Source organism: Callorhinchus milii, unplaced genomic scaffold, assembly GCF_018977255.1.
Source record: "Callorhinchus milii isolate IMCB2004 unplaced genomic scaffold, IMCB_Cmil_1.0 Scaffold8, whole genome shotgun sequence".
In the NCBI taxonomy this organism is placed as follows: Eukaryota; Metazoa; Chordata; class Chondrichthyes; order Chimaeriformes; family Callorhinchidae; genus Callorhinchus; species Callorhinchus milii.
The window spans coordinates 6,974,655-7,002,534 of record NW_024704749.1 but is presented as its reverse complement, the minus strand read 5'-3'; the positions used below and the strand labels follow the sequence as shown (position 1 = coordinate 7,002,534).

Here is a 27,880-nt window from a genome sequence, read left to right as displayed (position 1 = left end):
GGGCGAGTACGCGTGTGTGTACATTGTGCGGGGGTGCGTGCGTGCGTGTGGGCACGTGCACACGTGGGTGGGTTGTGAGCGAGTGAGTGTTGCAGCGTGTTGTGTGCATGCATGCCGTTTCACTCCCAATATAGCAGGAGATTCACCTCCTCGACTAAAGGAATTTGAAAAAAATGGAGTTGGTGGCGGGGAGAAGGAGGGAGGGAAGATAAAAACTTGTTTTAACGCAACAAATAATAACCAAACTACAGCCCCTTCCTGTCCTGAACCTGGAGGGTCCTGTCCCCTAACCATCGTCGTCAAGAAGAATGGGGGTGTGGTGCATGTGTGTGTGTGTGTGTTGTGTGTGAGAGGGTGAGGTAGGAGAAACAGACCACTGGAATCCACCCCACTCAGGCAAGCTAAGGCCTGGCTTTACCCTGTGCGTGGACAAGAGGGGTACCTAGCAATGACTTGACCCAGGCAGGCTGACAGTAGACTCCCTCCTCGATCTCAGTCACCTTCATCGCAGGGTTATTAAGGTTCAGTGTCTTGCGCACACTCTGCAGGACTTTCTCTCACTCTCTCTCTCTGTCTCTCCATCGTCGCCTCCGTGTGTGAGTCAATCTTTTATGCACTCCTCGGCCACTCCCTGTGCAGACAGTTCCGCGAGGACGTTCTCCAGGTAATTAGGGTCCGGGTAACCGTGACCCGTCAGGTTGGACCCGAATTCCGTCTTGTGGTGGATCTCGTTCCACACGACCGTGTCCGACTCACCTGTGGTGTTGGACGTCCCGATGGTGAAAATTAACCTGCGTTCCCACGCCACGATCAGGAGCTTCAGAACCTGGGGTGGACGGGAATAATATTAATAATATTAATAATCCGTGCATTTCATATATAGAGCCTTATCACGTCGTTGAGACGCCTCAAAGCACTTCACAGAATAGGCTGTAAAGTGCGGTGACTTGTGTATTTTGTGAGCGAAACGCAGCAGTCAGTTGAGCACAGCAGTGTCCCATAAACAGTCGTGGTTTGAATGACCACATCTTTTTTTTGAGGGATCATTACCCCCAGAAAACGATCCACCAATCGACTAACAACCAGGTTCCTACTTCCTGCTGGGTAATCAGAGGCGTGTGGAATGAGTGAGGAAACTCGCTTAAGGTTTTGACCCGCCCGGGAATCAAACCCGGGTCCGCTCGCTTGCGGGGAAAACCTAACCACTACGCTACTCGACTCCATAGTGAAATCATCATAATGAAATATGATACAAATGGATCATTTATCCCATCTGAAAACACTCCACCTTGACACGGGCACAGGTTTGCACAATTACCAATTACACAAGGAGGGGGGTGGGGGGGGGGAGAGGGTGGAGGAGCATTTAACCTCATTCATTTTTAACGAGGGTTTCCATGAGATGAAAGAAATGTGAAGTGTAATTGTGCTCGGAATGGCCCAGCCAGAGGGCGAGGGTGGGAAAATAGTTGCCGTTAAAATATTTTACAGGCTGCTCGCAAATCGCCGAGGGTTACGAAAGGCAAAGTGACGGAAGAGGGAGCGTGTGGGATTTTTTCCTTGAAGGAAAAACTAGAGGACACACATCTCTCGAGTCGCGAAGTATTTCCAGGAAGTATTTCGACTCCCCTAACTCCCTCCTCTCTTCGACCGTGCCTTTGGGTCATCTTAACACCCCCCCCACCCCCCATCCCCTTTGTCCTCCACCCCTCCTGATTCCAACACCCATCTGGGGTGCAAATCCTTCACTGTTCAGCGCCTTGGGACGTTCTCCTGATGTGAAAGGCACTGTGTAAATGCAATTTGTTGTTGTTTTTGTTGTTGTTGTTGTATAAAGCCTTCACCATATTCATTGTATACTGACTAATAAACACTAACAAAGTAATCCTTTACCTTTCTCCCTTTCTCGTCGTCAGGCAGATAGCAGTGCCGCGGGAATCCTCTGGCTGTGAACCGTTTTCCTGGGTTTGGGTGTTCCGTTCCCTTAATTAAACACAACAAACATTGAGGTGTATTCCTCCTGGTGCGCAGTCCCATATACCCTCCAGTAGGGGGCGCAAACAGATACCAACCAGGAGCAGGAACTCTGGCTGATTCTCTCCTCCCTTACCCAAGAAGCAATGAGGCCATTCATTGCCACCACTGCAGTGGGGGTTGGTTCAAAAAATACATTGGGATAAAGTTTGCGAACTTCCTTATTTAATCCAACGCACCTCCAAATAAGCACCTTCTTCCCTTTCAGCTCCCAGAGTGTGTCGGCCATTTTTTTGTTAGAGGAATCTGTTAGGTTTTTTTTGTTTCTCCGATTGAATATTCTCCAGGGTTGATCCGGGGTAAGTGGGAGATGGAGTGAAGACCACTCTCTTCCCATCCAGGGGGAGGGGGTGTGGGTGGGTGTGGAGGGAATACTGGGCATTTGCCAGAAGCAGTAAAGAGATGTTCATATCAGTTAGGTGATGGTTTAAGACCAACCGACTCACAAGATATCCTAAGCTTTACTCCGTTAACAAAAAAAGGGGACCATTTTTACCTGCAGACCTGCTGGGATGTCATAAACAATCCGGATGGTTTTGGGTTCGGGATAGCCGGGCAGCGAGTGCGGAATTACGTGATATTCCATCTTCCCTGGGGTTGGGTCCCGGTTTTCTCCCCGTAGATGGCCTTGCAGGTAGGACATTGGAGACTGCCGTCCTAGAGAGAGAGAGAGAGAGCGAAAGAGAGGCAGCTAGTGACTCGGTGTTAACCCAGCTCGTCCAACAACAATTTGCAACGAAACTGAGCCGGGGTTGAGGGAGGAGATGACTGTAAGCACAGTGGAAGAGGAAGGTCTTCAGTCGTGATCTAAATGAAGAGAAGGCGGGGGCAAGGCAGAGGGATCGAGGGAGAGAGTTCCAAAGCTTCGAAGCAAAGTAGCTGAAAGCGCAGCTACCGATGGAGAAGTGGGGGGACAAGGGACAGGCAGGAAGCCAGGACACTGGGAGGAACTCTCATATCCTTTTCAATTGCACCGTGAGATGTTTTAACATCCACCCTGAACAGGGGACAGACGAGATCTTGGTTTAACATCTCATCCGAAAGAAGGCACCTCTGACAATGCAATGCCTCCCCCTCCTCCAGCACTGCACTGGAGTATCAGCTTAGACCATGTGAATTCAAAATGCCCCACATGGTTAACTGGTTCTAAATCTAGGATTTAATTTTCTGTGGATTGTAGGAGGAAAGAGAAGACAGAAAGGGGTGAGGAGTTCAATGGGAAAGAGTGAGAGTAGGAGAAATTGCCATCAATCTTGATTTCCTACTCTGTAATATGAGGAGGAGGAGGAGGAGGAGGAGAGAGAGAGGGAGGGAGAGAAGAAGGGAGAGAGAAAAGGGTGGGGGAGGGAGGGAGAGAGGGAGGGAGAAGAATATGAAGTTAATTTTCTATAAAAGTAGATTTTTTGAGCCCCTGCAAGTATTTCTTGAAATGGTTCAATTTAAACTGTTTACATTTTTCTGTCCCCACTTTGTTCCCTTTCTGTTGCAGAGCACTTCTGTCTGTTAAGAAAAGCTTTGGTGAGGAGCCAAGTCTTTGTGACTGAAGTGGCATTTCCAAAGAGTCCTCGATTCTCCCCCCCCCCCCCCCCGCCCCCCGGATGCTCGGATCCAACTCTGCCACTGTATGGCGCTCCTGGATACTATCCTGCGTGAAGGGCCTGGAGTCTCAAGGTGTAGTGGTTAGTGCGATCGCCTCGCAAGGGAGAGGACCCAGGTTCAATTCCCGGGCAGGGCAAAACTTTAGGCACGTTTCCTTACTCCACACGCCTGTTTACCTAGCAGTAAGTAGGAACCCGGTTGTTAGTCGGTAGGCGGATTGCTTTCTAGGGATAATAATCCCTCCAAAAACACAAATAATTGGGTCACTCAATCCACGGCTGTTGTGGACAATTGGCTGTCGCGTTTCACCCACAAAATATCCAGTCACTCCACTTTGCAATACATTATGTGAAGTGCTTTGAGACATCTCAACGACGTGATAAGGCGCTATATCAATCACAAGGATTATTATTATTTGTTATCATGATAAACGCTCACCTTGTTGCCGTTGTTGTACATGGCGACCAGACACAGCAGGTGGTACATGTGCCCACATTTGCTGAGCTTGCCCACCAGCTCCGCTTTCCCCCCCTTGTTGCTCAGGACGCCCTCGTACCCCGACGAGCTGACCAGCCTCTCCATGCATATCGTGCAGTCCTGGTGACACAAACACAGAGTTACAGCTCCTGCCCTACACCAGCCGCCCACCCCACCCCCGACTCCCAGCGCCTCCCGCTGGACATCCACCATCCATGGCCAAGCGCCAACCTCAGGATCGCCGATATTAAACCTCCGCGCATTTCAAAACTTTGTTGAGGTTTAAACGGGAGGGTGGGGATCCTGGTGGTGATTGGCTAACGTAGCTGTCCGAAACAGGTCCGAGCTATCACTCACCCGGACGTCTGGGATGGTAAGCATCAGAAGCCAATCATGGGTGTGTGGGGGGGAGAGGGGGCTCCGGAACCATTCACAACAACAATAAATTGCATTTATATAGCGAGGGCTATAAATTTCCCAATTTCCCATAGAGCCAGTGAGTCCATGCCTCTACCCTTCCATCTCATCCCCCACACCTCCATCTGTCTATACGTTCCTCTGAAACCTTGTCTATGGTCACCTCCATTCCCCTCCACCCACATCCGCCCTTCCCCCCCCCCGCAAAGCGCTCCGAGACGGTACCCGAGCGAAGGCCGCTGTATAAACACACGTTGCTGTTGTCATCGTCAAGTTGCTCTGTTAAATTTCAGGCCTCAAGGTCCTCTGGTTTCACAAAGACCTTCTTTTTGGCTTAAAGATCGGGGGAAAGAACTCTTAAATGATCCGCTCTCAATTTGGAAGAAGCGAGAGAGAGAGAAAAACAGGCTTCTAAATTAAGAATAAATTCAAGATAAGGGAAGGGAGTGTCCTGGTTGACAATCCCTCACTTTGTGGCTGCTTTGTTTGGGCGTTGCTTTGCACAAATGCAATTAATTGAATTAACTAATTTATGATTATAAGAATATATATTATATTATATGATTATACGTCCCACCCAATTTGGGCCTCTGACGTTTTTGGAGTCAAAATGGTCTCGCAGGCTGAGACTAGGTGGAAGTTCAGGCGTTAGAATCTGGAATGAACTGACGTAATTAGTGACTCAGAGAGATCACACAGAGGACAACCCACAGCTGGAGATGGGGTGGTCAAAGCCAGGTCAATGGGACTCGTCTTAAAGGGTCCACGATGCTGTGAGACGAGGACAGGAGTCTGAGTGTTCTGAAAGGATGAGATCAAATTGGCCTAAAGGCCTTCTTCATCCAAACTTCTCATGTTCACCCTAACACTAATAAGTCAGGGTAGGTTCCTGTTGCTTGTCAATGTGAGTTTCAGACGAAAGAAAGGTGGGAAGGGGAGAAAGAGAGCAGAATCAGATGTGGGAGTATGTGGGTCACTGGATGGAGTGAGTTGATGAGAAGATTCAGAGATAAGTTGAGTGAAGAATATAGATGGAGTGTGAGTGTGAATAAACAGTTTTGCCTAAATAATCCCACTGCCAGGTCCATCCAGTTTGAGAGGATTAACACAGGCAGGATGGAAAAACAAACATGGCGACCAATGGACCAAGGGGCGGGGGGAACAAACATGGTGGACATAGGGGAAAAACAAACATGTCTGCCAGGGGCCTGCCCAAGCAGTGCCCTCCGTCACAAGTTTTGAGAGGAAGGTGGTAGGGCAGGGTTCCCAGGATTATAATGTTCTCACCAAGCAAAGTCTCGACTTCTTTTTTATTAGAATTCATAAATTACATAGTAAATCACGGCCCCAGGCGTTCACAGACACAGAGACACAGAGAGCAACAGTGTCACAGATGAGGTCAACGCACTCGGAAGGAACCACAGAGACAGAAAGGTCCTAAAATTCCACATAGTCTCAGCCTGTGAAACCGTTTTGCCTTAAGGTGGAAGGAGGTGGCGCAGAACTAGACAAAAACAGTAGCAACAACAACAAATTGCATTTACACAGCACAGTTCATGCAGGACAGCATCTCACTGTAAGGTGACGGGATCAGACGCCAAGCAAGGGAGAAGGGGACGGAGGAGTCGAGGGAGTGAGAAGTTGGGAATTGAAGGCTTAGCCACTGATGGTGGAGCAGATGGGTTGGGGAGATGTGGGAGTTAGCTGAGTGGGGGTGTGGGAGGGAAAGAGGGGTGACAGGGTCAATGTCAACAAACGGCGAGCGATAAACGGACCGACAAGAGGGAGGGAGTGCATTTTGTCTTGACGTCGCCTCTGAAAACTAGTCGTTGACGTTGCCTTCAAACAGTGGTGTTGGGGTTGCGAGGAGGACAGAAGCCAAGTCTTCAATGATACTGGAGATTTTGAAGGGGTGGTCCTGGGGGAGGGTCTGTGTGCGTGTGTGTGTGTTGGGGGGGGGCGGGGGGCAGATAGAAGTAAACGGGGGGTGGGGGGAAGGAGAGAGGGTTCTAAACACCCCCTCCACCCTTCTACCCGTTCCTGGTGTTTCTCCAGTGCCTCATTTGTAGAAGTGATTGATGGATTTCCCTCACCTCGTCTGGCGGGTTCTTGACTTTCTGCATGTAACGTCTGACCACATCCTCGGGGGATTTGCCTGTGGGGAGGGAAGATTTTGTGCTTTATTAACTTGTTCACCAGCAGGCAGAGCCCTGACCCAGCCACACACCCACCGCCGTGATTCAGAGACTTCAAACCCAACGGGCAAGTGAGCGGGTCTTTCTGTTTGTCTGGTATGTATGAATTACACGTGGGAGAGAGAGGAGAGAGGGAGACAGAGTGAGAGAGAAAGATGGAGAGAGAGAGAGATAGAGAGAGATGAAGGAATGGGAGAGGACAGAGAGAGATGGAGAGAGGAAGAGAGAGGTGAGGGGAGAGCGACAGTGAGAGAGAGAGAGAGAGAGACAGGGGGGAGAGAGAAAGAGGGGGGGGAAGCGAGAGATGAAGGGAAGGAAGAGCGAGAGGGAGAGGGCGATGAAAGGAGAGAGATGGGAGGGGGGATGACGGGAGAGAAAGAGACACAGAGACGGAGAGACGGACGGGGGTTGGCTGGGGACAGGGAGGGTGAGCGAGGGATTGGCCTGAAGACACAAACCGTTCTGGGAAACAGAGAGCTAATAAAGTACAATGAATGGCTTTGATCTGCCAGCTGGACTTTAACAAGCAACGAGGAGTGTGGAGTCAGTCAGCCGCTGTTCTCAGTTCACCCTAAAGGGACTGCTCCCTACTCCGCTCAGCTCCAGAGCCTGGGCTCCGTGGCCTGGTCTTGATGATTATCGGGTGCTTGTCCAGAGCCAGGCATCAAAGCCCAACCAGGAAAACGCTGCTGGGCACAATTGGCTGCTGTGTTTCGCCCACAAAATACAGTCAATTCACTTTACAGTATATTCTATAACAAATAATAATAATCCTTGCATTTGATTTAGCGCTTTTCATATCTTCGAGACGTCTCAAAGCGCTTCACAGAATATACTGGAAAGTGAATTGACTGTGTATCTGTTTATTCTGTGCAAGGATTATTACTATTATTATTTTATTATTATTATTATTATCGCCTCCACCCGCTCCTCTGTCCAATGTCCCCTCCTTCCCCGTCGCCGTCATCTTGAACCCCTCACCTTTTTTGAGATGCTTTTTCTTGGTTTTCCTGCAGATGCCAGGGACGCCGGGCACGGGCTTGATGTCGCTCTTGCTGACAGGCGGGGGGTGGAGGATGGGTTTGGGAGCCCGGGTCAGGCACACAGGCAGCCCCGCGGCACACATCAGGATTCCTGTCATCCCTGGCAGGCCGTCAGGCAAAGAGAGAGAGAGAGACGAGATTTCAGAAAGAACAATAAAGAAATACATCCAGTTGTTTATTCCCCTTAATAAGCGCTCCGAGACACTTGAAAAACTCTACATTAACCCAAGTTGCTGTTGTAAATAAGCCCAGTACAGTGGGCTCATCGCTTTGCCTTAAAATAACAGGAAAGCCACAAAGAGAACCCTAAGATCTCCTCTCAAGGCTTCTGAAATCCATCTTGTACTTCGGAATAAGGTCTTTAACTGTTATTGCTCGGCCGCAACCTACGGTTCCCCATCGGCTCGGAATTTCCGCAAACTTCCTCCGTCCCTAACCTTTCCTCACGTGCTATGACACGGACGTCACGAGGGAAAAAGGCCCAAAATTTTGCGTGCTTTTTTTCCGCACTCTAAAATAGCCAACCGCTGCCGACACCACCTCCTGTGGGCCTGCAGGAAGTGGTAACGGGGAAGAGAGAAGTGAAGCGAAGCGAACGCGGGTTAACAAAAGCAGGGCCCGAGACCCGCGAGGCAGGCGCTTTTAACCAGGGGGAAGGCGGCAATGGGCGAATGTCGCCAATGGTAAACGCTCGGTGGGCTCGCTCCCGCTGGGCAAAGCGCCTCCTACCTGCTAAGGCCGGGTGGACAGGACCAGAGCCATTCAGGTTTTTCACTGGCAAGGCAGGAACTCTGCAAGAGATTAGAGATCAGATCGTTAGTTGTTTGGACACGAACCATCCTGTTCTCAATTGCAAGCTGGTGGGGGGTGGGGGGGAGTGGTATTTCGGGACAGACACCAGCTACTATTTATCTTCTTTATTCCAGAAGGGAATTGGTGGGGTGGTGGTGAGGGGGGTGGGGTTGAAAGAGGGGGAGAGAGAGGAGGCTTCCCCCTTCCGAACCGAACCATTCCTGTGTAATCCAGGGCGAAACCTTGGGCAAGTTTCCTTGCTACACACTCCTATGTTTACTTAGCAGTAAGTAGAAACCCAGTTGTTAGTTGATTTCTGGGGGTAATAATCCATCCAAAAAAAGAATATGGTCACCCAATCCACAACTGTTTGTGGGACACTTCTGGGCAATTGGCTGCCGCGTTTCGCCCACAAAATACACAAGCAAATATACACTTTATAATCTATTCTGTCAAGCATTTTGAGACTTCTCAACCACGCGATGAGGAGCTATATCAAATGCATGGATTATTATTATTATCATTATTATTATTATCCAGCCATTTCTTAAATGGATCTCGTCTCAAACCTCTCTTCTGGTAACTGGTTATTCACTTTTTAATTCCCTTTAAAGAGCCTCACTGGGTTACAGTAAGATGCAATATCAAATGCAAGGAATATTATTAATATTATTATTACTATCAAGACAAAACCTGGACTTGACTTTGACTTGGACTGGACCTGACTGAGCCTGACAGCCGTTCAAAGAGCCTCCGAACACCACTTACCCATAAAGCAGTGAAATCTTCATCACTGGACAGAGACTGAGCCAATATTCCCGCGAAAACAGAAACTGAGCTTCAATTGCGGAGACTTGAGGGGTTTTTATTTCCTTATGGCTCAAAGCTTCGCGTTCCCCTCTTTATAAAGTGCTTTAATCTCCCCCTCATGATCCTAACATGCATGACGGCACAGGCAGGACTCATGTGCGTCATGGGTCACCTGGATGGATTAGTCACAAATCCTTTCATTCATAAACAACCTGAGGCAAGTGGCACGTAAACACTCCGTGGGGGGGGGGGGGGGGGGGGCGAGGGGGGCTGTCTGTCAAACTCTCTGGGCAGCCCTTGAACACGCCACAATTTATACACCCTGTACAATAATTACTATTATTAGCCCATTTGTATGGGATAATACAGTACCCATACATTTTGTGAAAGGGACAATAATAATCCTTGCATTTGATACAGTGCCTTATCACGTCGTTGAGACCTCTCAAAGTGCTTCACAGAATATATTGTCAAGGGGATTGACTGTGCATTTTGTGGGTGAAAAGAGGCAGCCAATTGCGCACAGCAGCGTCCCACAAACAGTCATGGATTGAGGGACCAATTCTTTTATTGAGGGATTATTACCCCCAGAAAGTGATCCAACAATCAACTGACAGTCGGGTTCTTACTTACTGCTGCACTGAAGGAGCGACGAGCACACGCATTTATTTCATCAGAAGAAACTGCTATCAAGTGCATTCGCTCTGCATTTCGCCCACAGAATACACAGCCAATCCACTTTACAGTATATCCTGTGAAACGCTTTGAGACGTCTCAACTACGTGTTAAGGTGCTATAGCAAATGCAAGGATTATTATTGTTATTTGCAGCTAATTGCGATATCCCGTCAAAACAACGGAGAGGTGAGAGACCGATGTGTTGATCATAACGGTGCAGTGAATGCGTTGGCGTAAGGCAAACTGCACAGCAAACTGCTGCCGCCTCCCCCATCAGCTGCTAAACACAAGTCAGAGGAAACGGCAGTTTCTCTCCCCTCCCCCACCCTGACCAAATCCCCCGCAGCAACCGGGAGTTACTTTCCATCCCCCCGCCACCCACCCACCCACCGCTTCCTCTGCACCTTGCCCGTCCTCTCCGCCGATGAGAGAACGAGTCACCGGTCGCTGATAGCTCACTGCGAGACGCATTACTTACACTATCGGTGTCTCCATCAGTCCAGCACACAGCACACACTCGCTCACTTCCCTCGGCAAACACACACAAGATATCACAGGACTCAACTTCCTCTTATCTCTGGGCACTCGCACTCTCTTTCTCGCTCTCTCTCTCTTACTCTGTCTCGTTCACTCACTCTCTTTGTCTTACTCCATCTCTCTCGCTCACTCTGTCTCGTTCACTCTCTGTGTCTCTGCTTTGTTTCTCGTGCCCTCTCTGTGTGTCTCTTGCTGTCTGTCTCGCTCTTTCTCTCACTCTCTCTGTCTCTCTCTCGCTCTTTATCACTCTCTCTTGCTCTCTGGGCAGGAAGTGTTGTAACACTGATGATTCCTCCTCGCGACGTTTAAAGGAGTAAAAAAAACTTTTGCATTATTAATAACTCCCAACATCCACTAGAATACTTGCCCAAACCTCTCACATCAACACTCAGACACACTTGCACACTCTCACAGATGCACACTCTCACAGACACACTTGCACACTCTCACAGATGCACACTCTCACAGACACACTTGCACACTCTCACAGATGCACACTCTCACAGACACACTTGCACACTCTCACAGATGCACACTCACAGACATACGCGCACACTCGGACACACTCGCACATTCACAAACACACTCACAAGACCCACACAGTGCAAGAGGAACTGGAAATGGGAAGCAATTTCACAGTGAGAAGTGACTGCAGTTACAACCTACGACTCCCAAGTGGAATTTGCATAACCTCTTACTCCCCCCCTCCCCATGAGGGCATCAGTGTCCACTGATTCCCACCCCCCACCCCACTATGAGAGCATCACGCATCCTGTGATTGCTGAGGTGGGGAAGGGGGTCTGTAATGGCGGCCAAAATGGGCACAGATGGGGACCTCAGTTAATGTCTTGCCCGAAGGACGGCGCCCATGACAATGCAACACGCTCTCTGTCTATGTGTGTGTGTGTGTGTATTTATCAGTGTGTGCGTGTGTGTATTTATCAGTGTGTCTGTGTGTGTATGTGTGTGTGTGTATGACGTCTCTTCCAGCTTTGTCAGATTTAAGTTGTAATCTGGCCACGTTGGTTTCCTGAGTCTATATTTGTTTACAGCCAAGGCGGTGACTTCACACACGTCAACAGGCAGCTCGAGGGAGTTCATCCCTCGTCCTTCCACCTGGACTGTCCCGACCTGACCCGCAACTGACTAGTAAACACTGAGCTTACTGCGTACAGCGGGGTGGTGGGGCTAAGTGCTTCCATAAGTGGGAGAAGGGAAATAAGACAGCTTCAAAATAAACAGTCATTTCACTTTCAGTGTATTCTGTGAAGTGCTTTGAGACGTCTCAGTGATGAGATAAGGCGCTATGACAAATGAAAGGATTATTATTAGTAGTAGTTAATGGGGGAAAAGGGGATTAGGAAGGGTGGGAGGGAGGAGGTGAATGGAGTGTGTGAGTATACACACCATCACAGATCGCTTTTCCGGGGTTAATAATCCCTCCCAATAAATGAATAGAAATTTGGTCACTCAATCCATGACTGTTTGTGGAACAATGCTGTGCGCAATTGGCTGCCACATTTTGCCCACAAAACACACAGTCTCTCCACTTTGCAATGTATTCTGTGCAGCGCATTGAGACATCTCAACGACATGATTAGACGCTATGTCAAATTGCAAGGATTATTATTATTATTTATTATAACATATGTAAACGGCAGACACGCCCCACCATCGGCAAGCGAGCTTTCCTTCATCTTATCTCCCCCCTCCCACCCGCCAATCATCCATCCCCACCTCCCCTGCCTGCGGTTGTCACCGTAACGGGCACTTACCCGGGCAGAATGGCGGTGCGGGCGTTGATCACCAGTGACCTCTGACCTGCGCCGGGCCGGTTGAGGTTGTTCTGTCCCGGAACGGTGGTGGTGCCGTTGATGTTGCCGTTGTGAGAGCTGGGTGAGGGCTGGGGGCCGGCGGGGGAGCGGGCCTGCTCTGGGCGGGCGTGGGCGGGGCCGAGGCCGGGGCCGAGCCCGGCGGGGGGCGGGGCCGTGACCCCGGGGGGCGGAGCGTGGCCGGTGCCAGGCGGCCACAGCGCTGGGCCGGTGAAGGAGGCACTCTGGCGCACGCTGGCGTTGCCGTTGGCGACGTTGTTGTTGGTGTAGACCTTCCTCCGCTGCGAGGCCATGATGGCATTGGAGGCTGCGCGAGTGCTATTGACCAGAACACATTGCTGGCAGCTGCACGGTTGCCCAGATTGGGTGCCGACCGGCCAGGACTGGGACTTGGGGATGGAGCCCATGGTGAGAGGGTAGGCCAGGTCAATGCGGCGTCTCAGCCGTCGCTTCCTCTGGGTCTGACGGTTCATCTGGCACATGCTGGTGAAGTCCACGATATAGCAGAAGCCCAGGGAGGTCAGGTCCAGCCAGGGGTGCTGCTTCTCGTAGGCATTCTGGATAGTGATGCAGATGTCCATGTCATAAGCCGTCCACAGCCCGCTATCATTCTCCCACTCCCACACGATGCCCTTCCCCGGGGCCGAAGATGGGTCGTAAAAGTTCCGACGGACTGGCCTCATGGTCCCTGGGGAGGTGGGGGGGGAGGGAGAAGAGGATACTCATGTTATTGATGGAGTCCCGTAGTGTAGAGGTCAGAACACTCACCTCGCAAGCGATAGGTCCCGGGTTAGATTTTCCCGGCCGGGCAAAACCTTAGGCAAGTTTCCTTATTCCCCTGCTCTTTCCCCTACTGCAGCTCTCTTGTCTATAATCCCATTCCTCTGCTTTCCCCCACCATTCCTGTGTTACGTCTGTGCTGTGACTCGTTCCCCTTTCTCTCTGTGCTGTAATCCCGTAGCGTAATGGTTAGCGTACTGTAGTGGAGTGCTATAGCGTAGTGGTTAGTGCGTTCGCCTCGGAAGCGAGAGGACCCAGGTTTGATTTCCCCAGGCAGGGCGATACCTTAGGCAAGTTTCCTTACTCCACACACCTCTGTTTACCTCGCAGTAAGTAGGAACCCGGGTGTTAGTTGATTGGAAAGATTGTTGGAATGGAATGCGTGCTCTTCTCCCTAGAAGGGAGGCATCCTGCTTACCTAATTCCGGAAAGCACTAGGTGAACGTTGGCAAGAGCGAAGGCTTTGGGGGACCCTAGAATGTGTGTTGGGGGTAACTGCTGGAGGAGTCCAACCAGCTAAAACCGCATAGCTTGCCATTGAGAGCACTGGCTGGCAAGCTTTCCTGCTGCTTGTCCAGCTCGGACCACCATACCCGTTTGGGCTTTGGCTTGCAGGGTTAACAGGAGCTGAGTGGGAAGGTTCCCTGCCCCCAGCGACTGGTCTGCTCTTCCAAGTCCTGCCGATGAGCCCGGCTGTCACTGATGTCCCAGCCAACACAGACTTCGCACAAGCTGCCTTGCACATTAGCCTTCAACCGTTTCCCCTCAAAACTCAGAGAAACACATCCTGTTGCCTTCAGTCCCACACCAGAGACTCTGCCTTGCTCCAGCTGTCCATAGCTTCTCCCCCATGCCAAGATAAATAAACCGGTGCGGGGGGGGGGGGAGAAATGGAAAGTGTTGGAACAGCCTGCTCCGGACATCAGTAACACAATCTGCCTTCCGCGCACACACACACACACACGCTCTCACACACACACGCTCTCACACACACACACACACGCTCTCACACACACACACACGCTCTCACACACACACACACGCTCTCACACACACACACACGCTCTCACACACACACACACACGCTCTCACACACACACACACACACGCTCTCACACACACACACACACACGCTCTCACACACACACACACACGCTCTCACACACACACACACACGCTCTCACACACACACACACACGCTCTCACACATTCACTCACTCACACATATTCACCCACAAATACAAAACCAGACACACACATACACAGAAAGATAGACACACACATACACACAGAGCCAGACACGCACTCAGAGCCAGACACCAGACACGTACTCACACACACACACACGCACACACACACACGGCACACAGGCACGTGCACTCACGCATTCATCACACGCAGACACATTCACACACCCACACAAGCCCATTATTACTCAGTGAAGTTACCACACTGTGCGTGCAAAAAAAAACTAACCCGCTTGAACTCAACAGAGATTAAAAAGGAAAAGGGCAAGATGATAAATTCTCAAGGACGCTGCAAAAACAATGTGACACTTAATTAAAAGGTAATTAATTGCCCCGAAGCACAGCCGAATGACCCTGGAAATGTGACCTGTATTGTGTACAGGAAGAGACTCCTGCTCTCTCCCTCCTTCTCCCCTTCTCTCCATCCTTCTCCTTCCCTCTCACTCTCTGACACACGAGGAGAGGGAGTGAGGGAGGAGAAGGGGGTGGGGCGGGGGGTCTGAGCAGAGAAGGAGGGAGCGAGGGAAGGAATGAGAGGGAGAGAGGGGAGGAGGGAGTGAACGAGGGAGAGGGGGAGAACGAGGGAGAGAGGGAGAAAGAGGGAAGGGGAGAGAGTGGTACGGGAAGAGAGAGAGAGAGAGAGAGAGAGAGGAGGAACGAGGAGAGAAAGGGAGTGAGGGAAAGAGTGAGCGAGGGAAAGAGTGAGCGAGGGAGAGAGAGGGGGAGGGAGGGACAGGTAACACTGAGCTGTCAAGTTAACGCTAAGTGTTCTATTGGGAAGCCAACCTTTGTCTATAGGAAACAGGCCTTGGCATCTGTGACTGTGGGATTTTCCAAGAGGTAGAAAAGGGCATTGTTATTGTCAGTGTCAAAGGAAAGTGTGGTTTAAAGCTCCCCCGGTCTGTATAACCCACGGCAAAAAAGCAAACAAAAGGTCACGCTCCTCACATTCACTGTTTCTGTCTCTACATAACAGCACTGTCATCACTCCATTCCCGGCCTTTTGATGTGGTTGGAAGGGTATGAACATGGAACGTTTCTTAAAGGGATTTCTTATTAATCATCTGCGATTACTATTAATCAGAATCCATGCCTCTGCATTTGGCCTGAGGGTGAAGAAGATAATCCCTGCATCCAATACAGACATTTTATCGCGACTCAAAGTCTCAAAGCGTTTGGAGTCCTGTAACGCACTGGTTAGCACGTTCGCCTCGCAAGCGAGAGGACACAGGTTCGATTCCTGGTTGGGGCGAAACCTTAGGCACGTTTCCTTACTCCACACACCTCTGTTTACCTAGCAGTAAATAGGCTCCCGGTTATTGGTCGATTGGCAGATCGCTTTCTGGGGATAATAATCATAATAAAACAATTTGGTCACTCAATCCATGACTGTTTGTGAGACACTGCTGAAGCGTCAGCCTGAACTGTGAGCTTAGTTGACTAAGTTCCAGGCTCAGATCAGCTCTTTTCCCTCTGGGAAAAATCAGGATGCTCCGAGTCCTTCCCCTCCCAGGAGCATTTCATTTGGATTTCTTAACTGGAAAATATTTTATTGATAATAATAATAATTCCTGCGCATGGTACGGCTTCAAATCACGTCTTAAAATGCTTTCCAGAGTTTCATCGCAAAGTAGTGCGACTAACGCTTGCACACATGCAGACACACACATGCAGACGCACAGGCAGACACACACACATACAAGACACACATACGCAGACACACACACACAGACACAGAAACACACATGCAGACACACACACACATGCCCAGACATACACATGTACAGACAATCACAGAGAGAGACACACAGGCACAACACACAAACAGACGAGAAAGCTTGTTTCACTGATATATGAAACAAAGCAAGTCAGTGGTATGACATTTGCGCCCACACGATCAACCACGTCTGTTTCAGAGAAACAAATATATGAAGGGCCTTTTCCGATTCCACAAACTGTCCACATCCGCCCCAGTCAGACTGTGCTCTGTGGTTCAGGAGGCTGTTTACTGGATGCTGTTTTTTTTAACAAAAAGATATATTTATTTTTCTCTCAATCAACAGATTTTGGTTTTGATAACAATAACTTGCATTTACACTGTGTCCGAGAGCATTTGGTTGTGATGGTTGATTAAAGAGAAACCTGGGTCGGAAGTGAGATTAGAGAGATGCTTCTGTTTTTTTGGCCGAAAGTAGGTATGACCAGTCATAGCATTAAGACAGGACATTTCAAAGCACTTCACAGAAAAGTGTAGGGACTGGGTCCTTTGTAGGAAAATGCAGCAGCCAACTTGAGCACAGCAACGTCCCGCCAACATCCATGACCAATGTTATATCTCGGGGATTGTCGACTAGGGAACAGCGAGAGATACTCCCTTCTCTTTTCCAATAACGTCACGTGGATCTTTAACGTCCAATCCTAGAGACAGACTTGGTTTAACGTCGCATCCGAAGGACAGAGCATCCGACATTGCAGCTGTCGATTTCACCCTCTGTGTGAATACGCCTCAACTTCCACCTCTTTGACCGTGCTTCGCCATCACCTTTCCCCTCCCCCTCTAACGTCTTATCTGAAATGATGGGAAACAGAGTGGAAACTGACAGCATCTCTGCGCACACACACACACACGCACACGCGCACACCATGCGCTTGGGCAAGACGCATATAGCTGGGATTTTGGGTTGCCGTAGCGACGGGCCAGTACTGTTTCCTCACACACTGTGGCCGTCAACCCACAGACTGAGATGGCTCCCCTGCCTCTCCACTGTTTACCTTTCACATCCGTCCGTCTACCTGTTGGCTGTGTCTGTGTGCGTGTCCAAAGCCCGCGCTGTGTCACTGAAGGGAAACCCCAGGGTCTGCACCCCACGAGGGGCTGAGATTACTGTACAAAACGAGTGTGAGGATTGAGTAACCAAATTACTATTATTATTTTGATTATTTATTTACTTTTTGAAGGGATTATTAACCCCAGAAAAGCAATCCTCCAACCAACTAACAACCGGATTTTGCCCTATGTTTCGCTCTGAGTGAGAATCAAACCCGGATCCTCTTGGCTGAGAGATGAGTGCTCTAACCACTAAGCCACAGGACCCCACGACTTGGTCTCGGCTGGGGGATTTTTCCCCCAGCGGTCCTGTTTCCCCCTCACCCACCCCCGGGGTCGATGTAAAGAACTAATTCTTTACACACGCAGACACAACAGCTGGTTTAGGTCCAATCCTGGCAACCATCCTGCAGCTTAAGGGCAAACAAATGTTTATAATAATTATTGCATTTGATTCAGCGCCTTATCACGTCACTGAGACATCTCAATGCATTTCACAGAATACATATCGCAAAGTGAATTGACTGGGTATTTTATGGGCGAAACGCGGCCGCCAGTTGAGCACAGCAATGTCCCACAAACAGTCGTGGATTTTTTGGGGAGGGATTATTGAAATCCGCCAATCGACCAACAACAACAACGACAACAACAACTTAGATTAATATAGTGCCCTCTACGCCGGACGGCGACTCAGAGCGCTTCACGGTAACGGATCCTGGGGCCGAGCCAGGGGGAGGGGGGAGGAAGGTGACCGAAGGCGCGGTCGAAAAGAAAGACCAACAACCTACTTACAGCTAGCTAAAAGAGGCGCATGGAATAAGGAAACTTGTCTAAGGTTTACCCTGGCCCGGAAATCGACAACAACACCAACTTGCATTGATATAGCGCCTCTCACGCAGGGTAGCCTCCCAGAGACCTTGACAGTGGCGGAGCACGAAACCGAGGGAATAATACGACATCCATAACATGTTGTCTCTCCTCGAGACGCCTACACCCTCTCCCCCTGAAATCTGAGGAACGACGGGTTGGCAGACGGTGGACAGCAACACGCGAGATTTCCTACGCAGTTGCTTCCTAACAATCCCACAACAGATGCGGGCCCAGTGTCTGACTGCTGAGCGAGGGGACGCCCGAACGCCAGGCTCCGCACAAAGGGAAAAGAAAATTAAATTACAAACATCTGCCAACAGCTGTGAGAACCTTTTATTCCTTTCTCTCTGACATCGCCTCAGTCAGCGGGAGGCTTGTACAGTTCTGCTGACAGACATTTGTAAGCACACACCGTTGTTAAAGGAAGAGTTCACCTACTGATAAGAGTCTTCTCTCGGCTGAAAGTGCTACAGTCAAGTGTAGTGACTGTGTGATCTGTAAGAGAGAACGCGGCAGCTGGTTTTGCTAAACATAGCCACAAAGAGAATGGCAAATTCAGCCTGGTGGAATTATCACCCAGAGACGTCAAGAGAGATACTCCCTTCTCTTTTCAAATAGCCCCACAGGGGATCTTTAATGTCTGCCTGAATACTATTTATAATAATAATAATCCTTGCATTTGATATAGCACCTTATCACGTCTTCGAGACGTCTCAAAGCGCTTCACAGAATATACTGTAAAGTGAATGGGCGATATGCATATTTTGTGGGCAAAATACATTTTTATTGGTGACATTTTGTCAAAACTGAGCCAAGATTTTCCCATAGCCTAAGAGCGAGCGAGCGAGCGAGCGAGAGTCAACTATGCAGCTGTACTAAACGCTGAAGGCTTTTGTTATTCTGCAAAAAAGAAAAAAAAATTGGCTCAGGAACTAATTGAATCCACATCTGCACGTTCTGCAGTTGAGCAAGAGAGAGCAGGTATGTAGAGCTCTGCAGGATAAATCATAATAATTCTCACATTTGAGTGACTGTGTACTCTGTGGGTGAAATGCGGCAGCCAATTGCGCACAAGTGTCCTACAAACAGTCGTGGATTGAATGACCAAATTATTATTATTATCATTTATCATATTTGAGGGGTGTTATTACCCCTGGAAAGCAATCCAGCAATCGACTCACAACTGGATTCCTACTTACCGCTAAGTAAACAGAGGGGTGTGGAATAAGGAAACTTAGACCTAAGGTTTCACCGCATCCGGGAATCGAACCTGGGTAATCTCGCTTGCGAGGCGAGCCCTCTAACCCACTATCCTACGGGACTCAACAGAGTTGAACACGTTCAAATCGGGCAGGTTGAAACTCGCCCTATGGCATCTCTCTCTCTCACTCTCTCCCTCCCGAGGCAGGCCAGGGGAAAACCGCAGAGAGGTGATCCCTGCATTACGAGATTCCCCAAGAGGGCAGGTTTTACCAGCCTCTGAGTCACCTGGTTAGGGAGGAAGCGTGAATGAGTGAGGAACTCCGCGCTCCTCTATTTGTGGGTTTGAGGGAGGGGCGCAGTGTCTCCCGACCCCCGTCCCTCCCAAGGCTCCTATTACTGCGCAGGAATATTTCACCTCATGCTCCCGCCTCTCGTTTCAAATCCCCACGGGACAACTCGTAAATCTGACTTGGGATTCGGTGAGTTACATGTAATAATTGTTTCGGCTGCTGCCTAAATTGGGGGTTCCTCGTCTCACCTGCTAACCCACACGAGGGCTGTTTATTAGGCAATTAACCAGCGGAGAACGATCACAGCCACCCGTGAGCAGAGTTTGGTCGGGGCTAACCCATGGGTTAATGGCCCAACCCGCGTGTTTTAGCCAGATGTAAGACGTCCGCTGGCTCTCATGCAGCTGTTTCAAGGGTGGAATCTCGTTTCTCAAATATCCCCGTTCAATAGCAGGAAAAATTAACATTTAAATAATCCTCACGTTCCATACAGCACCTCGTTTACTTCTGGGGTGGGAGGGGGAATGGTGACAGGGGAAACGCCTCAAAGCGCTTCGTAGGATTTCCTGTAAAGTGAAGTGACTGTGCGCATTTTGCAGGCGTAATTGGTCACTTTGGTGAACACTGAAGAGCACAAACAGTGGGATTTTACTCTGCTGTCGCCATTAAGTAGTTAGAACAACATACAAACCGGGCCTTCGATCTGATTGAAGCATCTGGCAGCCCTTCGCAGAGTGTAGTGACTGTGTGTTTGTTCAGAACACTATTAGCAGTGGCTGATCTAACTCGCAAGGTCCCACAAACAGCTGTGAGATAAACGACCGAGATTATGTTTTGTAACCGGATCAGGAGAACCGGAAGAGAAAAAAGAGAAACTCCCCTCTCTTTTGGAATAGTTCTGCGCGCGCGCGCTTGTGTAGAGCACCTCAGGCTAACGTCTTACCTGAAAAACAACAGCAACAACATTTATACAGCGCCATTCATGCGGGGCACAGTCTCGGAGCGATTAACTGTGGCAGAGCCTGACACCGAGCCACGGGGAGGGAGGAGGTGAATGTAAGCACGGTCGAAGAGGAAGGTCTTCAATTGTGATCTAAAAGTGGGGAAGAAGGGAGCAAGGCCGAGGAACTGGGGGAGAGAGTTTGGAAGCTTCGGTTATAAGACAGCGCCTTATAACCTGCGGGGGGGGGACAAAACCATTTACTCTGCACAAACTGTGAAAATAGAGATTGCCTTTGGCTCAAGTCGTTCTATGGAAGAGAAAAGCTTCCCATCCCTAAAGCTTAGTGTTGGGAGGGTTTGAATGAAATCATTAGCAGATGTGTTGGAAGGCAATGTGGTCTCCGTCCATGACACTATCACCCTGGATTGTTTCGCCCTGACGTGTTTTCTGAAGCTTCGGAGCTGCAGAAAACAGAATTATTTTGCTGTAAAAGTCCAAGGGATTCCACAACATTTAAATATTATTGTATTTATCCTTTCTTTTCTTTCCACCACTCTTTCCTCCCTGCCCCACCACACACTCCGTTAGCATTCCTGTCCTTGTTGGGTAAACATTGATCAGATCTGTCTTCGGTTAACATGAATATATTAATAATCTGCAAATCGCCCACAAAACCACTTAATACCATGTGCACCGCATTCTGCGGAACGTTTGTACCCATCAGGGGATATTATCTCATCTATATTCCCCCACCCCACCCTCCCCTCTCCATTGTTATACTCAATTCCATGTTAAAACGTGTGCATCAATGTCGTTCCGACGTTTCAAAGCGCTTCACAGAATATATTGTAAAGTGTACTTTGTGTGTGAAACATATAATGAATGGTTTGCATTGGCTGGAGATTGGAGCCTCCATTATTGTTGATGTAAATGCTCGTATAATGTTAAGTCGCTGGGGTGAGGACATTTTAAGATCCTTCCCTTTACCTCACACGGCACAGATCGTACAGCAGAGCTCAGGAAACAGCCCAGGTGGCATTGACCGCACTGATTTCAGGCTTTCATACCTCTTTATCTAAACAGATGAGATTTAGGGCATAATATGAAGGATTAGCGCAGCTGAGTGACTGTGTGGAGTCCACATCCCCTTAATGTCGAACCAAGGGTTACCTTGGTAGGCGAGGTATCAAGCTGTTTCAATACAAGGAGGCTACTGGGTTATTAAGTGCCATGTGTTAAGCTGTGTGTAAACGAGGCTGTATTAAGCGCCAACCCATTTGCCAAGTCCTTAGTTATGTAATCACACACCAATGAAAAAGATTGGTTATTACTTATCTGATAGCTATCTATCCTTTCCATCCGTTGCCGGGTTACAATGCTGTATGTATGCACGAGGTTTGCATGTGGCGCCTAATATGCCTGCCTTTCACCCGTGGCTTTGAAAAAGTCGAGTAATAACCAGCACGTGGCTGAGAAACGACGCAAAACAGACCCAGTTATTCCAAAACCAATTATGGTTACCTCGTGTCAATTTCGGTTGCGCCCTTCAAATTGTGTATCAGTCCTGTAGTGTATTGGTTAGAGCACTCGCCTTGCAAGCGAGAGGACCTGGGTTCGATTCCTGGGTGGGGCGAAACCTTAAGCAAGTTTCCTTACTCCACACGTCTCTGTTTACCCAGCAGTAAGTAGTAACCGGTTGTTAGTTGATTGGTGGATCACTTTCTGAGGGCAACAATCCCTCCAAAAACAAATTGTCAGTGCGACACTGCTCTGCGCAATTGGCTGCCATGTTTCGCTCACAAAATACAGTCAAACCACTTTACAATATATTCTGTGAAGTTCTTTGAGACATCTCAACGATATGAAAAGGCAATGTATCAAATGGAAGGTTTATCATTAATATTATTATTATGCTCACGGTCTCAGTTTCGCTCCCGAGGTAGAAAAAACGCAAAGAGATTAAAGATTTCCGAATCAAAAGTGCGGACATATTTATGGTGAACTTTAAAGAGTCCTGTGTATTTCTGGACAACTTTTTTTTATGTACAGCCTATCATTTTTTTTCCCTACACCTAGTAATTCACTGCATCGTTGCTGTTTCTAACAGTGGTTAAAATGCGGGTTAATTTCATGCAGGGAAATTGCAAACTGGCAGAAATGCACATTATGGAGTCTAAACCGTCGGCTGCCAACAATAACAACTTGCATTTAAACAGGTCTCTTCACATATGATAGATACACTTGCTTATAAACAATATACACAGTCACTACACTGTCCAGTATCAGCCTGCAAAGTGCTTTGAGGCTCCCTCCCTCCCTACTTTCTCTGTCTCTCTTGTCGCGCTCTCGCCTCTCGTTCAATTTCTCTGCCAAACAGCTACCTAATTCTCTCCAATTTGCTGAGACAATCTGCTTCCACCACCTCCCTGTGTGGACCTTCCTCAGTCTCTGTGTGAAGTGATTAAATCTCCGCTCCTCTGCATCTCATCCTCTTGTCAGCCCAAGGTGCACTGCCCTTGATAACATGACTTTAACGCCTAATTAAGGTTCAGTGCGAACCAGTTTTCAGTATTTAGAAACTATGAGCTCACAGTCTAGGCTGACACCCCAGCGCAGTGCTGGGGGGAAGCAATACTGCATTGTCAGAGGTGACGTCCTTCGGATGAGTCGTTAAACCGAGCTCCCCGTCTGTCTTCTGTTCAGGAGGATTGGTAAAGATCCCACGGCACTACTCGAATAAAGAAGCGAGTTTCTATCTCCTGGTGTCCCGACTGACAATCCCCAAGATAAAACATTCACTTGAAGTCATTCACTTCATGGCTGTCTGTTTGTGGGTACGTTGCTATGTGCAACACTAGCTGCCGTGTTCACCTGCAAAATACACAGTCACTACGCTTTACGGTAAAGACCCGTGAAGTGCTGACAGATGTCTTCCTACATGGAAAGTGCTGTATCAAATGCGGGGATTTTTTTAATTGCGTTATTATTGAATGAATTCAGTCTGACACAGCGTCTCACACCTAAGACATCTGACAAAGACAAATTAATTTACAAAGGCTTTTGGACTCAAAAATCCCATGTTTACGCCATGGAGAATGTCACACCAGAGTAATATGGTCACGCCTCGCAGCGCAAGCGACATTCAGGGCATAAAACTTTAGAAAAAAAACACAAAAGCTCATTCCTAGTATCGCTTTACGTCGGTAATAATTCCTCCAAAAAATAATAATAATAATGTGATGACTCAATCCACGGCTGTTTGTGGGACATTGCTGTGTGCAATTGGCTGCCGCGTTTCGCCCACAAAATATACAGTCACTACACTTTACAATATATTCTGTGAAACACTTCAAGACGTCTCAACGACGTGATAAGATGCTTTTTCAAATGCAAAGATTATTATTATTAGTAGTAGCTCCACAACAATAGTTTCCACACCTAACAAAAATAAACAAAGTGTGGTTACTCTTTAAAGCTTTAACAGGTAGACAAGCTGAGCAGCTTGTCCCACAGCAAGCTTTTACCTAGTTAGATTCCTGTGGTTTCTACCCCCCAACACTGACGCACACTCTGGGGTTTCTCCCCTCTCCTCCCCCACCTCCCCCAGCCTTGGCATCATTGACACATCTCAAACAGTCGTGGTTTGATTTTTTTTGTTACCCCCGGAAAGCGATCCACCAATCGACTAACAACTGGGTTTCTATTTACTGCAGAGTTAGCAGAGCAGTGTGGAGTAAGGAAACTTGCCTAAGGTTTCGTCCTGCCCGGGAATTAAACCCGGGTCCTCTCACTTGCGAGGCGTGCGCACTAACCACTATGCTACAGAACTCCACGAGTGATAATGATAATAATAATACTTGCATTTGATACACTGATGACCCAATAACCAGCCACCAAGTGAATGAGCTATTTTATGGTGGCGGGGGGGGGGGGGGGGGGGTAGGGGAGATTGTCAGCCAGCACACCGGGAAAGAGAAACTCCATTCGACAGCACAGTGTTGGGCGCACACACACACACTCACTCACACACATACTCACACACACTTACACACAAATACACATATCCCCCCCATCATTGCATTGGAGCGTCAGTCTAAACCAGGCAGGTCCAACTCTTTGGCTGCTGAGGGCCCGATGGCCTATTTGAGAAACGTCAAATGTCTCTTCCAGAAACATAACAGTTACAGGTATTGGAACAAAAATAAATGACATTTGCGTAGCGTCCTTCACGTTGGAAAGACGGGTGGGCCGGGGTGAAATGAAGGGATGAAATCGGCCTGCGGGATACCAGTTGGACCACTCTGGCCTCGACAATGCGAGTCGAAGGCCCTGATGTAGGGGCTTTAATCCACAACCTTCTGACTCGGAGGCGAGAGTGCTACCAATTGAGCCAAGTCGACACACATATTTCACAAGTCCACACACACATTGGAAAGCCTTAGTTCTGACACTGCACATCCTCCTCCTGAGCTGTGGGTTACTGGTTGCAACATAACAATATAAACAGTGCAAGGCTGGAGCTCAAATATTTATAATCCTGGATCCTGGACAGAAAGTGAGGAACGCAGAGCGATTTTTTTTTTGCATTGAGCTGCTGAGAAACTGCAGCAATCAACTGCTGGGGGGGAATGAGACAATTTTTTTCTCTGGCGCATCCGTTTCTACCCTTGTTCTGGAAGGGTTAATTTTAGGACATCAATATTCTTTTGTCTTTTTTTGCATAATTGTATATATATATATATATTTAAAGTGCATTCGCTCATTTTGCCAACAGCGAGTTATAAATCTGTTGCTCTTTTATGAATACATATATACATATACACATACATTAATACAAGGCTATCTAACTGCAGATAATGCCCCCCACCCCCCACCCCCACCACACACCCAGAAACACACACACAATAATCCTTTCGTGAATATTGCAGTGTTCCTGCGCCAGAATTTTAGAAGGTACATTTTTAGAGCCTTTCACTGAACCGATCCTTCGCAAATCGCCTCCCCCATCCCTCCCCAAACACACCACACAAACATACACACACACATATACACCCTCACCCCCACACACACCCTCACCCCCACCCACTCCACATACACACACACACACTCATTCCCCCCCCCACCCCATCCCTTTCTCTCAACACACACACACACACACACACAGATGTCTCATTCACAGATGTCCCCATACACACCACACAAACATACACACACACACATATACACCCTCACCCCCACACACACACCCTCACCCCCACTCCACACACACACACACACTCATTCCCCCCCCCACCCACCCCATCCCTTTCTCTCAACAACACACACACACACACAGATGTCTCATTCACAGATGTCTCCATACACACCACACAAACATACACACACACACACACACACATATACACCCTCACCCCCACACACACACCCTCACCCCCACTCACTCCACCACCACACACACACACTCATTCCCCCCCACCCACCCCATCCCTTTCTCTCAACACACACACACACACACACACAGACAGACAGAGATGTCTCATTCACACAGATGTCTGCCTCTTGCACACAGACTCAGATGCTACGTTACAGCGCATCGAATGATTTTGACCTCATGGTTTCCTCCCAATGTAACGAAAAAAAATGTGAGCGTTAAAAATAACACAGAAAATATTTGTCACAAATTTTTTTAAAAAAAAATGCATCTGGAAGGAGACAAGTGGAAAAGCGGAACGATCTCTGTGTCACAGCTTTTGGGCAAAGAAAGAGAACAGCATTTTTTTTCTGAGGACGAGAGGGAATAGAGAGAGAGAGAGAGAGAGAATGACAGCATCTGATCAAATGAACGATGCCAGGATCTCTCAGCAAGTTATATGAAGGTGGGGTGGAGGGGGGAGATTTAATTTAGGATTAGAGAGAGAGAGAGAGAGAGAGAGAGGATGGGGGATGAAAGAGAATGGAAGAGAGGAAGGGGGAGATTGAGTTAATAAAATAGACTGCAATTGGTATTTCTGCCGCACTGACTCCATAAATCTCCCCCCCCCCCCCCACCCCTCTCCCCCTCTCCCCCTCTCTCTCTCTCTCTCAATTGAGAACACAGCATCCAGACAGAAGATATCACCATTACAATAGTGTGTGATAAACTAGGCGACATCCCTCAATGTTTGCACTCGGGAGGTGTGGAGGGGGAGAGAGATATACATACAGAGAGAGAGAGAGAGAGAGATCAGCTTAGAGATCATTTAAGGGAGCAATAAAATAATTGATTGCCCAGCAGCTCTGATTGCTGTGTATGTTTTGCCTGTGTGTGTGTGAGCCCAAGGTATCCAAATAGCAACAGCCTCCTATCTCTCTCTCTCCTCCCTGGTACTCATTCCCCCTCCTCTCTATCTTTCTCCCCCCCCCCACCCCCTCCACTTTCATCCCCACTCTCTTATCCTATCTGCCCCCCCACTTCTCTCTATGTATCTGTCTATTTATCTCCCCCTCCCGAAGAGAGAGAGAGAGGGGAAGGGAAAGAGGAGAGAGAAAAGGGAAGGAGAGAGAAAGGGGGATGGAAAGAAGGGAAAGGGGTAAGGAAAGAGGGAGAAGAGGGGGAAGGAAAGAGGGGAATGGGGGTAAGGAAAGAAGGAGAGGGGAAGAGAAGATTGGGAAGGAAAGAGGGGAAGGGGGTAAGGAAAGAGGGAGAGGGGAAGAGAAGAGGGGGAAGGAAAGAGGGGAAAGGGGTAAGGAAAGAGGGAGAAGGGAAGAGGGGGAAGGAAAGAGCTAAGAGGGAGGGGGGAAGAGAAGAGGGAGAAGGAAAGAGGGAGAGGGGAAGAGAAGAGGGGGAAGGAAAGAGGGAGAAGGGGTAAGGAAAGAGGGAGAAGGGAAGAGAAGAGGGGGGAAAGGAAAGAGAGAAAAAGGGGAAAGGAGAGAGAGAGAGAAGGGGGGTGGGGAGTGTCTGGTGACATGATGGGGGCTGGAGAGAGGTTGACCTACCTGTGTCCTGGCGGAATTGGTGCATGGACTGCAGGTCTATGATGTAGGGTGAGAGCTGCGGCTCCACCTGGCCCAGCGCTGCGCTGCCCCGGCCGCTGGCCTTGACCATGCTCTCTATGTGGTGACTGGCTGTAGCGCTGTAGGGGCGCCAGCGGCCGTGCTCGTTCAGCCATTCCCACACCACCACCCGGGCAAAGCTCTGCGGGGGGAAACCCAGCCCCAAGCCCCCCGCCGGCAGCAGCGCCGACGAGGTTGCCCGAGCCATGGTCATTCACATAGATGTCGTTTCTTCTTCCCTCCCCTCCCTCCCTCCTTCCTTCACCAAGATCTCT

General features: G+C 48.9%; 1 protein-coding gene across 1 annotated transcript; it reads right to left on the bottom strand.

Moving 5' to 3' along the window:
* Positions 1-27,880, bottom strand: LOC103184341 (deltex 1, E3 ubiquitin ligase). The gene is given in 10 exon segments (XM_007902280.2): positions 1-826; positions 1,894-1,983; positions 2,531-2,631; positions 2,634-2,691; positions 4,072-4,230; positions 6,621-6,682; positions 7,704-7,865; positions 8,495-8,556; positions 12,357-13,101; positions 27,549-27,880. Coding segments are annotated over 10 exon segments (1,935 nt in total). The 5' UTR covers positions 27,820-27,880; the 3' UTR covers positions 1-601.